Source organism: Tachypleus tridentatus, chromosome 7, assembly GCF_004210375.1.
Source record: "Tachypleus tridentatus isolate NWPU-2018 chromosome 7, ASM421037v1, whole genome shotgun sequence".
NCBI classification, from domain to species: Eukaryota; Metazoa; Arthropoda; class Merostomata; order Xiphosura; family Limulidae; genus Tachypleus; species Tachypleus tridentatus.
The window spans coordinates 186,285,944-186,299,997 of record NC_134831.1 but is presented as its reverse complement, the minus strand read 5'-3'; the positions used below and the strand labels follow the sequence as shown (position 1 = coordinate 186,299,997).

The window sequence follows — 14,054 nt, the reverse complement described above, 5'->3', positions numbered from 1 at the left end:
CTTGGGGGCAAGTTTTAATATGATAAACCAAGAAGAAAGAACAAATAGTGTTATAAACATATCTTTCCTGGAGGCAAGTTTTAATAAGATAAACAAGGAAGAAAGAACAATAGTTTTACAAAAGTCTCGTTCTTGAAAAGCTACTCTGAACATCATGAAACAGGGACAAAGTAATGTTTTCCTATTACAGTTGTTAATTCATAAGGTGAAGAACAGTATTTCCATAAATACCTGTCGAATGATCCTACTTATGTCAACATTTGATAAACACTTTTCATTGTTTGATTATTCACCTTTCAATCATACTTTTATTGTATTGTTCGCATTTTTATCATTCATGAAGCTGTTAGCTACGTATGTGTCTTCCAGGAACTAAGATATTATCTTCAATCCTAAGAAACTGTTGGAATTTTCCATTGCAAAATATGTCTATAGTTTTATTAATACAATGAAACTAAGAAATCAAACGAGAATGTCTGATGTTTTTTTTTTTTTTTCAATATGGCTCTCAACTCACTAAAGTACAGAGAATCAAATATTGCAAAACGGTGTTATTAAGTCTAAAAATATGTAATTCAATTCGAACATTGTAAACTTACTCTTAACACAAGTTAAGGAGAAAACTACAACAATACTTTATATTTTTAAATGGACCTCATGTATTTAATTACAGCAGTTAGTAGACCAGTCTCTACCTTACCTGTTTGTCTAGTACTACTATTTAAATACAGTGGTTAATAGACCAGTCTTTAACACATCTGTTTATCTAGTACTACTGTTTATTTACAACGGTTAATAGACCAGATTTTAACATGTCTGTTTATCTAGTATCACTATTTAATTACACCAGTTAATAGACCAGTCTTAAACTTATCTGTTTATATGGTACCACTTAACAGAAATAAACAGATCAATAGAAATTCTCTTCTCACCTAATTCCTGAGAGTGGGTTTTCTGACGAGCTCCTGTGTTCCTTGTGAAAGTTCTCGAATTCTGTATTTATAATAAATCATTATTTTGGTGCTCATTAAATGATACCTAAAAGTATCACTACACACATAATACGCATGTGATTATTTTCACATCAAGATTACACCTTCACTCTACGGTTAGAAACTCACTCTACATGGAATATTTTTTAAAGAGAAGTATATAGCAAAACAAATTTTCCCCTAACATATAATATATTTGATAAAGGGGTTCAAGATAGCCCCCAGTGGCACACCAGTATGTCTGCAAATGTACAATGCTAGAAACCGGGTTTCGATACCTGTGATGGGCAGAGCACAGTTAGACCATTGTGTAGCTTCAAGAGAGGAAATAGTATTTACGACTGGAATGTAAGTTAAAACATATCTCACCGTTTGAGCCACATTTGAAAACGTATGACTTTTTAACTATGGAAAACCACTGACGGCCATATTGACCAATTGATAACTGCTTCACGGTCACTACACACAAATACAAACTAAAATTGTTAATGCTTAACACCTGTTCACCCTTAAATTTTAATAACCTCCACTCAGTGACATGCCGGGCCCAGCTGATGAGTGACTTCAGTCTTTGTAAGTCAACTAAATATTGTTGTTGTTTCGAATTAGTACAAAGTTACACAATGCGCTATCTGTGCTCTGACCTCCACGGGTATAGAAACCCGGGTTTTATCGTTGTGAGTCCGTAGACATACCACTGTGCCACTGAGAGACCAACTAAATATTGACTGTCTCTGGTCAGTAGTTATTGCTGATAAGTGCCCTTACCTTACATTTAGACAGTGTGAGTAACAAGTGCCATACAGTATCTTATGCATGTATTTATAAAACAGAATAATAAAATAACATAAACATATAACAAGACTTGTCTTGATTTATCACGAAGACTTAACATTCTCGTCACTTGTCAAATAGACAAAGTCTTGATACGGTCTGATGAACACAGACGTAGTAACCTGATGGTATGAACTTATAATACATGACATCATATGACCCGATGATAGCAGATGTGGTATGACCAGATAATGATTGATAATGGATAACATGATACCACCTGATGACAGAAGATGTGGTATGACCAGATAATGACCGGTAATGGATGACACGATACCATTTGATGATAGCCAATGTGGTATAAATAGATAATTGGTGATATGATGTCATTTGATGACAGTGGATGTGGTATTACCAGATAATTATCCGATAACAGAAAAGTAATCTCACATATATGCGAGGCAATCGAAGATAACCTTTCACAGTGTAATTAAAGACACTTCTGTCATAATAACCTCGATGTAATTCCTCTTGTCTCCAACACCTCTGGATGAAAATGTTACACATTTACCCAGTCCCTAAACCTCAAACTTATTATTCAAGATAGAAACTCATACAGACCCAAGCGGCAAATCAAGCGCCATTTGTAAGAAAAGAAGGGCGGAAAGATTTTGAATAAAATAATATATTTTACTGTATTCAACTTACCACATTATTTTGACTTGTTGCCAGTAGCTGACTGTCGGGAATATGGTTATTGAAACTTCTAGAAACTGGACTAGGTGATAAATTCTGAACCAGCTGTTAGGAGAGAGAGAAGTTCACGTATACGAGTTTAACTTTTCTTATACAAAGGAAGACATTGAAGTTTAAATAAACACAACTGCACAACATTTGTCACTGGAGATAAAATGTTTCTCTAATACATGATATTTAATTACTCTGGTTTGAAAACCATACCATATTTCTTACCTAGGTGGTCTTTCCTTACAATATTTATAGTACTTTTATCTACTTAAAGATCACAGCTAAGTTTCATTGTTTAAAACAACACTAATTTTATCTAGTTAAAAATTTCAGCTAACTTCCTTCGTTTAAAGCAGTATTCTTGTAGTTAATTAATGATTACAGCTAGCTTTATTTATAATAACACTACTTCTATGTAGTTAACGGTTCTAATTAACTTCGTTTGTTTAAAACCATGCTGTTTTTCTCTAATTAATAGTTACAAAGAACTTCATTTGTTTAAAATATTCACACTGTTTTTGGTTCAGTTATCGAAGAGAACTTTCACAGTTTAGAACACGTTAAGTTTGGTTTTGTTGTTTAGTAACAGTTTTCAAAGATTAAAATATTCAACTTACCTTTTCTCTAGCAGTTATACAATTGTTGGATTGAGGTTTTGTCGTGAAGGAAGACGATAAAGTTGACGTGAGGGTGGAACGCCCTCTGACGGATTTTTCCAAAGGAAGATCAACTACTGGGTGGAAAGGAGTTGGGTAATATGTTTCAGACAAAGGATTTTGTTCTACTGTGCTTTCTGTATCACTATTGGATGATGAAGAGTCGAACAGCGCGAGACACGAACCGTCATTCTTGTTCATCTTATCACGATGTTCCTAGAACATTGACAGTGTGCTCGAGTACAAACGTAGGATACCTGACTTCTTAAGGCGTGCGACTCGTAATTCGAGGGTCGCGGGTTCGCGCCCGCGTCGCGCTAAACATGCTCGCCCTCCCAGCCGTGGGGGCGTATAATGTGACGGTCAATCCCACTATTCGTTGGTAAAAGAGCAGCCCAAGAGTTGGCGGTGGGTTGTGATGGCTAGCTGCCTTCCCTCTAGTCTTCCACTACTAAATTAGGGACGGCTAGCACAGATAGCCCTCGAGTAGCTTTGTGCGAAATTCCAAAACAAACAAAACAAATCTGACTTCTTGGCGTTAGTTAAGGCTTAAAAGGTACGTTAATTAAAAGACACTATGTTAATTTTTAAAAAACATCAAACGTTTGAAACGTCAGATTTACAGAACTGTCAATATAATAGAAATAAAACCTTAATGAAAACAAATAGTGATGTTTAATCACACCCAGAACAAAAATGTACAAAATGTGGTGTTACATCTTAATTAAAGTTATGAAACTATTCATATGATACTGGTATGATTGTTTTTTGAATTTCGCGCACAGTTACACGACGGCTATCTGCGCTAGCCGTCCCTCATTTAGCAGTGTAAGACAAGAGGGAAGGCAGCTAGTCATCACCACCCACTGTCACCTTTGGGCTACTCTTTTACCCACCAATAGTGGAATTTACCGCACATAATAACGCTCGAAGGGTCGAAAGAGCGAGTATGTTTGGTGTCACGGGGATTCAAACCCGCGACCCGCAGATTACGAGTCGAATGCCTTAACTATCTAACCATGCCGGACCTACTCTTTACCAGTGAATAGTGAGACTGAAATATTCTCTAATTACCATATTTTAAGAGAATTTATTATATTTTTTAAACGTAAAAATGTGTTAAACAATGGCTATCATACTAACTCTTACAACAACATTGTTAAAAAGTATCTAAAATGTATCAAACGATAGCTATCATACTGACTCTAACAATAACATAGTTAAAAATGTCTAAAAATGTATTAAACAATGGCTATCATAGAGTCTAACACTAACATAGTTAAAAAAATGTCTAAAAAATGTATTAAACAATGGGTATCATACTGAGTCTAACAAAAACATAGTTAAAAATGTTTAACAAATATATTAAACAACGGCTGTCATACTGACTCTAACACAAACATAGTTAAAAATGTCTAAAAATATATTAAACAATGGGTATCATACTGAGTCTAACAAAAACATAGTTCAACAATGTCTAGAAATGTATTAAATGATAACCATCATACTGGCTCAAACAAGAACATAGTTAAAAAATATCTAAAAATGTATTAAACAATGGCTATCATACTGAGCCTAACAACAACATAGTTAAAAAATGTTTAACAAACGTATTAAACAATGGCTATCATACTGAGTCTAACAAGAACATAATAAAAATATTTAACAAATATATTAAACAACGACAATAACACTGACTCTAACACCAACATAACTAAAAAATGTTTAAAAATGTATTAAACAATGGCTATCATACTGAGTATAAAACCAACATAGTTCAAAAATGTCTAAAATGTATCAAATAAAGGCTATCATACTGAGTCTAACAAGAACATAGTAAAAATGTTTAACAAATGTATTAAACAGTGGCTATTATCCTGACTTTAACAATAACATAGTTAAAAATGTCTAAAAATGTATTATACAACGGCTATCATACTGAGTCTAACACTAACATAGTTAATAAATATCTAAAAAAATGTATTAAACAATGGCTATCATATTGACTCGAACACTAACATAGTTAAATAATGTCTAAATTCATTAGTAAAAGAATAACCCAAAAGTTGGTGGTGGGTGGTGTTGACTAGTTGTCTTTCCTCTAATCTGTCACTGCTAGAGCATCGTATAACTGTGAAAATGTTTTCGCCACCTACTTTCCCATTATTCGTTGTTGGTGAGAATAAGAAATCTATAGGTTAAATGATTCCGCATTCATTTCTACTGCTATACCTCTTGATTTAGCTGTGGGCTGGGCGTGGGCAAGTAGTTAGAATAATCAGACTGTGAATCAGAATGTTCAGGGACGAAAGCCCATTTAAGAAAATAATTTACTGGATTTCAGGGGGTGAGTGCGCTGTAAGAATGGCTATAAGTCCTACTATTCGGCCAGAGAAAAGCAGCCCAGGAGGTGATAGTTATTGCCCTATTTTATCATTTGGACCATCAGTTCAAAATTGTAAACGGCCTGCGCTGATAGTCCTTTGTATAATACTGCGAAATGTTGTGAAGCAAACAATTAGTCTATTGTGCTGTCATCCTCAATTGTGTTCCTGTAAAACGATTTATTCAGAAGAATAAGTGCACTAATAAGTTGATAAACATTGGTTTATTGGTGAACTTAAGTTTTTTTACTTGTAAAATTAGTTCTAACAAACTACTCAAACTTACAGAGCACCCGTTACTTAAATTTGTTGTTTAAACTGAACTGGCATTATAAAAGTTACATTTTTTATTATTATTAAATAGGTTGTCGTTACTAGACATTACAATATTAAGACCTTCGGTCACGGAAAACCGAGCCAAGTTTAGTTAAAAAAGGTCGAATCCGAAAATCGTATTGGAAGTGCCAGACTATGTAATCGTAATTTAATAATACAATCTATAAAAGCTCCTATTTCTTATTTTACAAATATACTCATAAGTGAAATTAAGTGACAGAAATATCAACATAGAAAGAAATGTAACTGCTTCACCTATGGTGTTTGTAAATGCTGTTTACCTTTGGATTCATGCTCGAATAAAGCATGTTAACTGGAAGTGAAGAACTGATGTTGCAATTGGAGTTATGAGAAAGACAAGTGTTCTGAGAGGTCCAAATAGAATTAGAGTATAAGAAAGCAAAGTGTATGATATTGATTCTGAAGAATTATGGAAACAATGAAACCTCTAAAACCATTACTGATATACACAGCTGTATCATGTTTCATACATCATGGATTTCAAATCTGAAAAGAAGATTCTTAATAGTAGAGTCAAGAAGTTTATTTCAACCAATCAGCTCCATCTAGGATGTAATATTTCACTGAGCAGGGGTCTTAATTTCCTCCCATACGAATAACGTGTTAACGATTTATTGATTGCTAACAACGGCAGTAACATTAACGATCCAAGCGACCCATAAATATAGTTTACAACTATAAAAGATGAAAACTTTAGTACTTTAAAACAATCGTGAAAACTTGTTAATATTTTTTATTCCAATAACGAACCAACTTTGGACTTTTAAAGAGAAGAACCAAACGTTCTCAGCTTCTTCGTGAAGTTACCTAAGAAATGTTTACCTGTTTTAACGCAAACTACACAGGGAATCGAACCCCGGATTTTAGCCTGGTCAGTCCCTAAACTTACCGCTGACCTCCTCACTGGGTGACAATAGTAGAATTATGTCTCCTTGAAAAAACACACACATTTGGATCGGTTGTTGTCTAAATTGGTATTGCGTAATTGTGTTTGACTTAACAGGAATTTATCAAAATCTCTTACAACGAGTTTTTCTTATACTTCTAATTTCTTTCATAGTCTCAATAAAGTTGAGTTTATCAAAAAAATATATATATATATATATATATATATAGTTATCAAACCATTTACAATAGTTTACAATAGTCAACAGCACAGTTCTTACCTTTTTTTCTAATTCCTTTTCCATAGCCAGCATAGCCCTTGTAACACATTCCTCAAACTGAAATCGAGCATCCAGGCCTTCTTCATCGGAAACTACAATTTGGTTACTAGTGACATCTGTTGAGTCTTTCTCTAGTGAGTTTTGTACGATAGTGGACGTCTCGGTAGTTTCTACCACCTTTGCAACTGATGGTTCAAGACTTGAGTTTGTTGCTGAAATCGGGGTCTCGTTTATTGTCCTTGTTGAGTGGTCCTGTGAACATGGCTTCAAGTATATATCTTTTGATGTAAAAGAAGACCCGGTCGCCCCCTGTGCCGACTAAAAGAAAGTTATGAATTAAAGTAAAAGCTAAAGCTACGAGAAGTATACATACTGACAGATCACGTTGTTGTTGCTTGTGATGTTTTAAGCGCAAGACTACACCGTGAGCTACCTGGGCACTATTTACAGCGGAGAATCAAACCATAGTACTCAGCTGACCAAATGTGAGACAGCAGATAACAACAACTATGAATTCATCTTCAAGACCCCGTCACTTCAAACATGTTCGCCATTTCAGCTGTGTGGGTGTCATAATGTGACGGTCACTCCCACTCTTCGTTGGTAAAAGAGTAGCCCAAAAGTGGCGGTGGGTGGGGATAACTAGCTGCCTTCCCTCTAGTTTTACACTGCTAAGTTAGAGACAGCTAGCGTATGTAGATTTGCGCGACATTTAAAAAAAACAAGTAATTATCTTCAAGTGAAAGAGCAGACTAAACATAAAGTATTTGTAAAAAAAAATAATTGAGTATTGTTTGTTTGTTTATTTGTTTATCGCAAATCTACAACACATTTTACAAGTTTGTTCTCCCGCGACAATGATAATCTAAATGACAAGCGGATCCCTTGTTGGTTAACTATCAACCAAAAATCACAATTTTGTTCTTGTCGTTGGAACGTGGTTTCGTTTCTCAATTTTGCGCAAAGCTACACGACGGCTATCTGCACTAGCTGTCCTTAACTTAGCAGTTTAAGACTACAGGGAAGGCAAATAGTCATCTCATTAACATATCTATTCGGGCACGCGACCTATGAAAACTGCCTTATATATTTTGGGCTGTTGAATTCCCTGATGGTAGTTCGCGCAAATTAAACCACTTCATTACCAACAGAATTCAATTCGTCCCTTATATAAGAAGCCACCTCACCTTTTCTTTTAATATTTATCGTTATTAAATAGCTTACGTCAAAATAATTCATATTACAAATATTCTCCTTATCAAATCAAAAATCAGTAGTTTCCTTTATAACCAATTTTATTTCAGTTTGATTCCTGAACTTGTTCATTTTGTTCCAGATACTCCTAACATTAGAATTAAAATTATAGCTAAGCCTATCTTTGAATCGTAAAAGTTTGTTTTTAAAACAATTATTTACGTTTTGTCTCTAATTTTAACTTTTTTTGGTTTTCTCGGTGCTCCAGCTATCCTGTTAATTTGTTTATACCCAAGTTCCCTTACCACTTTTCATGTTTAGCTTCAACCACCGTATTTATTAAATTTCTTTAAAGTTTCCCCGAATGACTTGTTATCTAGCCTGCTTAGGTGAAGCCATCTTGGCATCTAAATTACCCTTACCTTGAAACCGACGAATCCCCGTCACACCAAACATGCTCGCCCTTTCAGCCGTGGGGACGTTATAATGTTACGATCAATCCCATTATTCGTTGGTAAAAGAGTAGCCCAAGAGATGGCGGTTGGTAGTGATGACTAGCTGCCTTCCCTTTAGTCTTACACTGCTAAATTAGGGACGACTAGTGTAGATAGCCCTCGTGTAGCTTTGCGCGAAAATTCGTTGGTAAAAGAGTAGCCCAAGAGATGGCGGTTGGTAGTGATGACTAGCTGCCTTCCCTTTAGTCTTACACTGCTAAATTAGGGACGACTAGTGTAGATAGCCCTCGTGTAGCTTTGCGCGAAAATTCAAAACAAACCAAACCAAACTATAAAGAATAACTCATCCCACCTTTTGCTCCATATATATTCTTGGTAATCTATCACCTGAGCCTTAACGCTGCTAGGTAATTCATTCCAACGTCTAATTCAAAGAACACTCTCAAAATGACCGTATGTCTATTTCCATTTATAAACCGTTGAAGCTCTTTTACCTTTTCAGTAAGTTCTAAGCTCAGATGTTCTTATCAAACTACTTTATTACTTTCAATAAGTTCTCATATTACCTTTATTTATAGTATATTATATAATACGTATTTATTAAGTAATATTCTTTAAATATAAGTGGAATCACGTTTTCTTGGAGAACCAATTGGGAAGTGTGAGGGCATTTAACAAATTAATTACAATATGTTGCACAGCGTAATAATAACTGATTATCATCAAATCATCTGAAGTTCAAAAACCTCTAATACCTTCACAGTTTCCTGTTATATAGCCATGTGAAGTTCAAAAACCTCTAACACCTTCACAGTTTCCTGTTATTAAGTCATGTGAAATTCACAAATCTCTAACAGCTTCACAGTTTCCTGTTATCTAGTCATGTGAAGTTCAAAAACCTCTAACACCTTCACAGTTTCCTGTTATATAGCCATGTGAAGTTCAAAAACCTCTAACACCTTCACAGTTTCCTGTTATTAAGTCATGTGAAATTCACAAATCTCTAACAGCTTCACAGTTTCCTGTTATCTAGTCATGTGAAGTTCAAAAACCTCTAACACCTTCACAGTTTCCTGTTATATAGCTATGTGAAGTTCAAAAACCTCTAACACCTTCACAGTTTCCTGTTATTAAGTCATGTGAAATTTACAAATCTCTAACAGCTTCACAGTTTCCTGTTATCTAGTCATGTGAAGTTCAAAAACCTCTAACACCTTCACAGTTTCCTGTTATATAGCCATGTGAAGTTCAAAAACCTCTAACACCTTCACAGTTTCCTGTTATTAAGTCATGTGAAATTCACAAATCTCTAACAGCTTCACAGTTTCCTGTTATCTAGTCATGTGAGGTTCACAAATCTCTAAGAGCTTCACAGTTTCCTGTTATCTAGTCATGTGAAGTTCACAAACCTCTAACAGCTTCACAGTTTCCTGTTATCTAGCCATGTAAAGTTCACAAACCTCTAACACCTTCACAGTTTCCTATTATCTAGCCATGTAAAGTTCACAAACCTCTAACAGCTTCACAGTTTCCTGTCATCAAGTCATGTGAAGTTCACAAATCTCTAACAGCTTCACAGTTTCCTGTTATGTAGCCATGTGAAGTTCAAAAACTTCTAACACCTTCACAGTTTCCTGTTATTAAGTCATGTGAAAGTCACAAATCTCTAACAGCTTCACAGTTTCCTGTCATCAAGTCATGTGAAGTTCACAAATCTCTAACAACTTCACAGTTTCCTGTTATGTAGCCATGTGAAGTTCACAAAACTCTAACACCTTCACAGTTTCCTGTTAACTTGCCATGTGAAGTTCACAAACCTCTAACAGCTTCACAGTTTCCTGTTATGTAGCCATGTGAAGTTCACAAACCTTTAACAGCTTCACAGTTTCCTGTCATCAAGTCAAGTGAAGTTCACATACCTCTAGCAGCTTTACAGTTTACTGCCACATTAAGTTAAATAATGTTGAAAACCTCACCTTTACAGTTTCCTGTTATCGAGCCATGTGAAGTTCACAAACCTGTAACAGCTTCACAGTTTCCTGTTAACTTGCCATGTGAAGTTCACAAACCTGTAACAGCTTCACAGTTTCCTGTTATCTAGCCATGTGAAATTCACATACCTCTAACAGCTTCACAGTTTCCTGTTATCTAGCCATGTGAAGTTCACATACCTCTAACAGCTTCACAGTTTCCTGTTATCTAGCCATGTGAAGTTCATAAACCTCTAACAGCTTTACAGTTTCCTGTCATCAAGTCAAGTGAAGTTCACAAATCTCTAACAGCTTCACAGTTTCTTGTTATCTAGCCATGTAAAGTTCACAAACCTCTAACAGCTTCACAGTTTCCTTGGCTTCCAGCTCTCGATTTCTTATTTGTAGCTGCTCAATGATTCGTTCTTGTTCTAACAGTTGAAGCCGCTGTTCAAATTCGGCATCATCTGTTTGAGATTCCTGGTTTCTCGTTTTCCTTCCAGGGATTTTTGTGTCATCACAGTGATCGTCCATGCTCACCACATCAGAATCAGTATCTAATGTTTGATCCTGAAGATCTATCAACTGTTCTTGAAGTAATTCGGGTTCAATTACCTCAAAGACTTTATCATTATCATCTTGACCCTGAAGGTTCAGCAGTTGCTCTTGGAGTAATTCAACCTAATTAGGACATTTAGAATTGTGAATATTTCAAATGTTTTACAAAAAATACTGAATTTTTACAGCTTTATTTTCAATCGTGTCGCTCGTAATATTTCAGTAAAAATCTACGTTATATAAATTTCTGGATCAGCTTTTATTTATGTACATATAAATATTAATCTTTCTCTGAATAATTTTAAAACTCACTGAATTTGCACAATTAGCCTTAAGTTAAATGTTCGACAAAAAATCAGTATGATAGCTTTCAAATTCAAGTATACGATGTATACTATACTCTCAAAACCAAAAGCTATCCGAATTTTATTACACATGCTTCAGGTAAATAGTAAATAGAAACAAGTTATATATCACATGGCTCAACTGAGGTTATGACACGACCTTTAGTGAGTATGCAAGGTTCACTGGTATTCAAAGAAATCTACAAGTAGCACTGTAAGGCATTTTATCTGAATGCGTAAATTTTGTACTGCAGTTTTTAGAATATAAACTACATGAAGTTATCCAACGATACACGTTGTTAAATGTTAATGTTTAGTGAGAATTTTACAAAATAAGGAAAACAACATAGGAATGTGGCACTTGTGTAACGATATTTGTTTTAAAGTCAATTAAACTAACATTTCAAAACACACGATAACCCAAAATTCGGGAAGACACCAGGTCTGGCTAAAAATCGACATGTTTCTGTTTTTAATTTCTGACGATAGATGGCGTTCACTTACCGAAACACCCAGTTTTTTAGAAACTGAATAATTGATTCCAAAATACTCTAAAAGCCCCTTCTGAAGTAATCAAATTTAGATTCCAGTTATTACAACGTTTCGTCACACAGTATTGGGTCATTATCAGGTAAAAATGTAAATGAAAATCAGAGCTGTAAAAGTTGCTGTGATTGTACTTTTAATTTTTTTATGGTTTTGGTCTGTGGCGAAATAATCACTCGATGGCACATACGTATTGCTCATTCAACAAGATTTTCTTAACCTGAAGATCACTTAGGAAGGTCAAAACGTTGTTCTCTCCTTATCAGTAAGTGTTGACACCCATATCAGCCCTTCTGAGATACGTAGACTGAAGTGTCTGATATTAGCTGGACTATTATTGGGTAAGGTCGATATTAGCTGAGCTATTATCGGTGATGGCTGTAAAAGTGTGTACTCAAGAAGAAGTGAACACGTGAAAGGTCTGTTTGTTTTTGAATTTCACACAAAGCTACTCGAGGGCTATCTGTGCTAGCCGTCCCTAATTTAGCAGTGTAAGACTAGAGGGAAGGCAGCTATTCATCACCACACACCGCCAACTCTTGGGCTACTCTTTTACCAACGAATAGTGGGATTGACCGTAACATTATAACGCCCCACGACTGAAAGGGCGAGCATGTTTGGTGTGATGGGGATTGGAACCCGCGAACTTCAGATTACGGGTCGAGTGCCTTAATCACCTGGCCATGCCGGGCCTGAAGTATATGATATTAGCTGGATTATTACACAATGTAACAAAATTTTCACTTTTTCTTGGGCCCGGCATAGCCAGATGGGTTAAGGCGTTCCCACTATTCGTTGGTAAAAAAGTAGTCCAAGAGTTGGCGGGGGTGGTGATGACTAGCTGCCTTCCCTCTAGTCTTAAACTGCTAAATTAGGGACGGCTAGCGCAGATAGCCCTTGAGTAGCTTTGCGCGAAATTCAAAATAGCAAATAATAACTTTTTTTTGTTCCTGGACAGAAAGTATTATTTCCCAATTGCTTATGCCTAAAGTAAATGGAAAAGACCTATTTTTCTCTTCAAAGTTTGCTTTTGTGACCTGGGAGCGTATAACGAAAACATAATGGGAGACTATATTTGGGGGCTGATACATTAAAGTGATTTACATTACATTCGCATATCTCGAAAAACTAATCACTTCTAAACATTTTTGTATAACTTTAGTATAAATACATGTACATCTTGATTCATATGTTGTTTTGTTCAAACCTAACATATGTGAAAATTTGCAAATTTGCTCGTTTTTACTTAGAAAATAGGTTAATTTCTAAACTTCATAATCCAGGTCACAAAAGCAAAGTTTGAAGGGAATAATGTCCATTTTCTGTATTTTTACAACTTAAGCAATTAAGAAATAACACATTCTATCCAGGAACAAAATTTGTGTTACATACTATTATTGATTGGGTAAGGCTGCGCTGTTATTTGTGAAGGCTGTAAAACTACGTATTCAAGAAGAAGTGAACATCGCATAAAGGGTCTGATAGTAAGAGGAGATTTCATCTGCTATGTAAAACGTTTCTGATACATTTCACACAGGGTGATGTCAGTCAAGTTTTGGGGACAATAATTCAGCCATCATTCAACTTTTATAGGTCTACATCTGAGAGTGAAGAATAATAAATCTGGATGAAGAGAAAGGGGATTTAGTAAGTACTGACACAAAGGACTTGTTTGGTTAGGATGTACACCAGTAGTGATGGGTTATAAGCATGGAAAAGAAGAAGCTAGGGTAGAAACAAAATCTGGATGAAGAGAAAAGGGATTTAGTAAGTACTGACACAATCGACTTGTTTGGTTAGGATGTACACCAGTAGTGATGGGTTATAAGCAAGGAAAAGAAGAAGCTAGGGTAGAAACAAAATCTGGATGAAGAGAAAAGGGATTTAGTAAGTACTGACACAAAGGACTTG

The 14,054-nt window shown here is 35.4% G+C and overlaps 1 protein-coding gene across 1 annotated transcript in view; it reads right to left on the bottom strand.

Moving 5' to 3' along the window:
- The window catches only part of LOC143257500 (uncharacterized), a 136,682-nt gene that overhangs the window by 15,630 nt on the left and 106,998 nt on the right, over positions 1-14,054 (bottom strand). Inside the window, 5 exon segments of the mRNA XM_076516274.1 lie at positions 933-993; positions 2,475-2,567; positions 3,131-3,385; positions 7,077-7,394; positions 11,050-11,376. Of these exon segments, the coding sequence (XP_076372389.1) occupies positions 933-993; positions 2,475-2,567; positions 3,131-3,385; positions 7,077-7,394; positions 11,050-11,376 (1,054 nt within the window).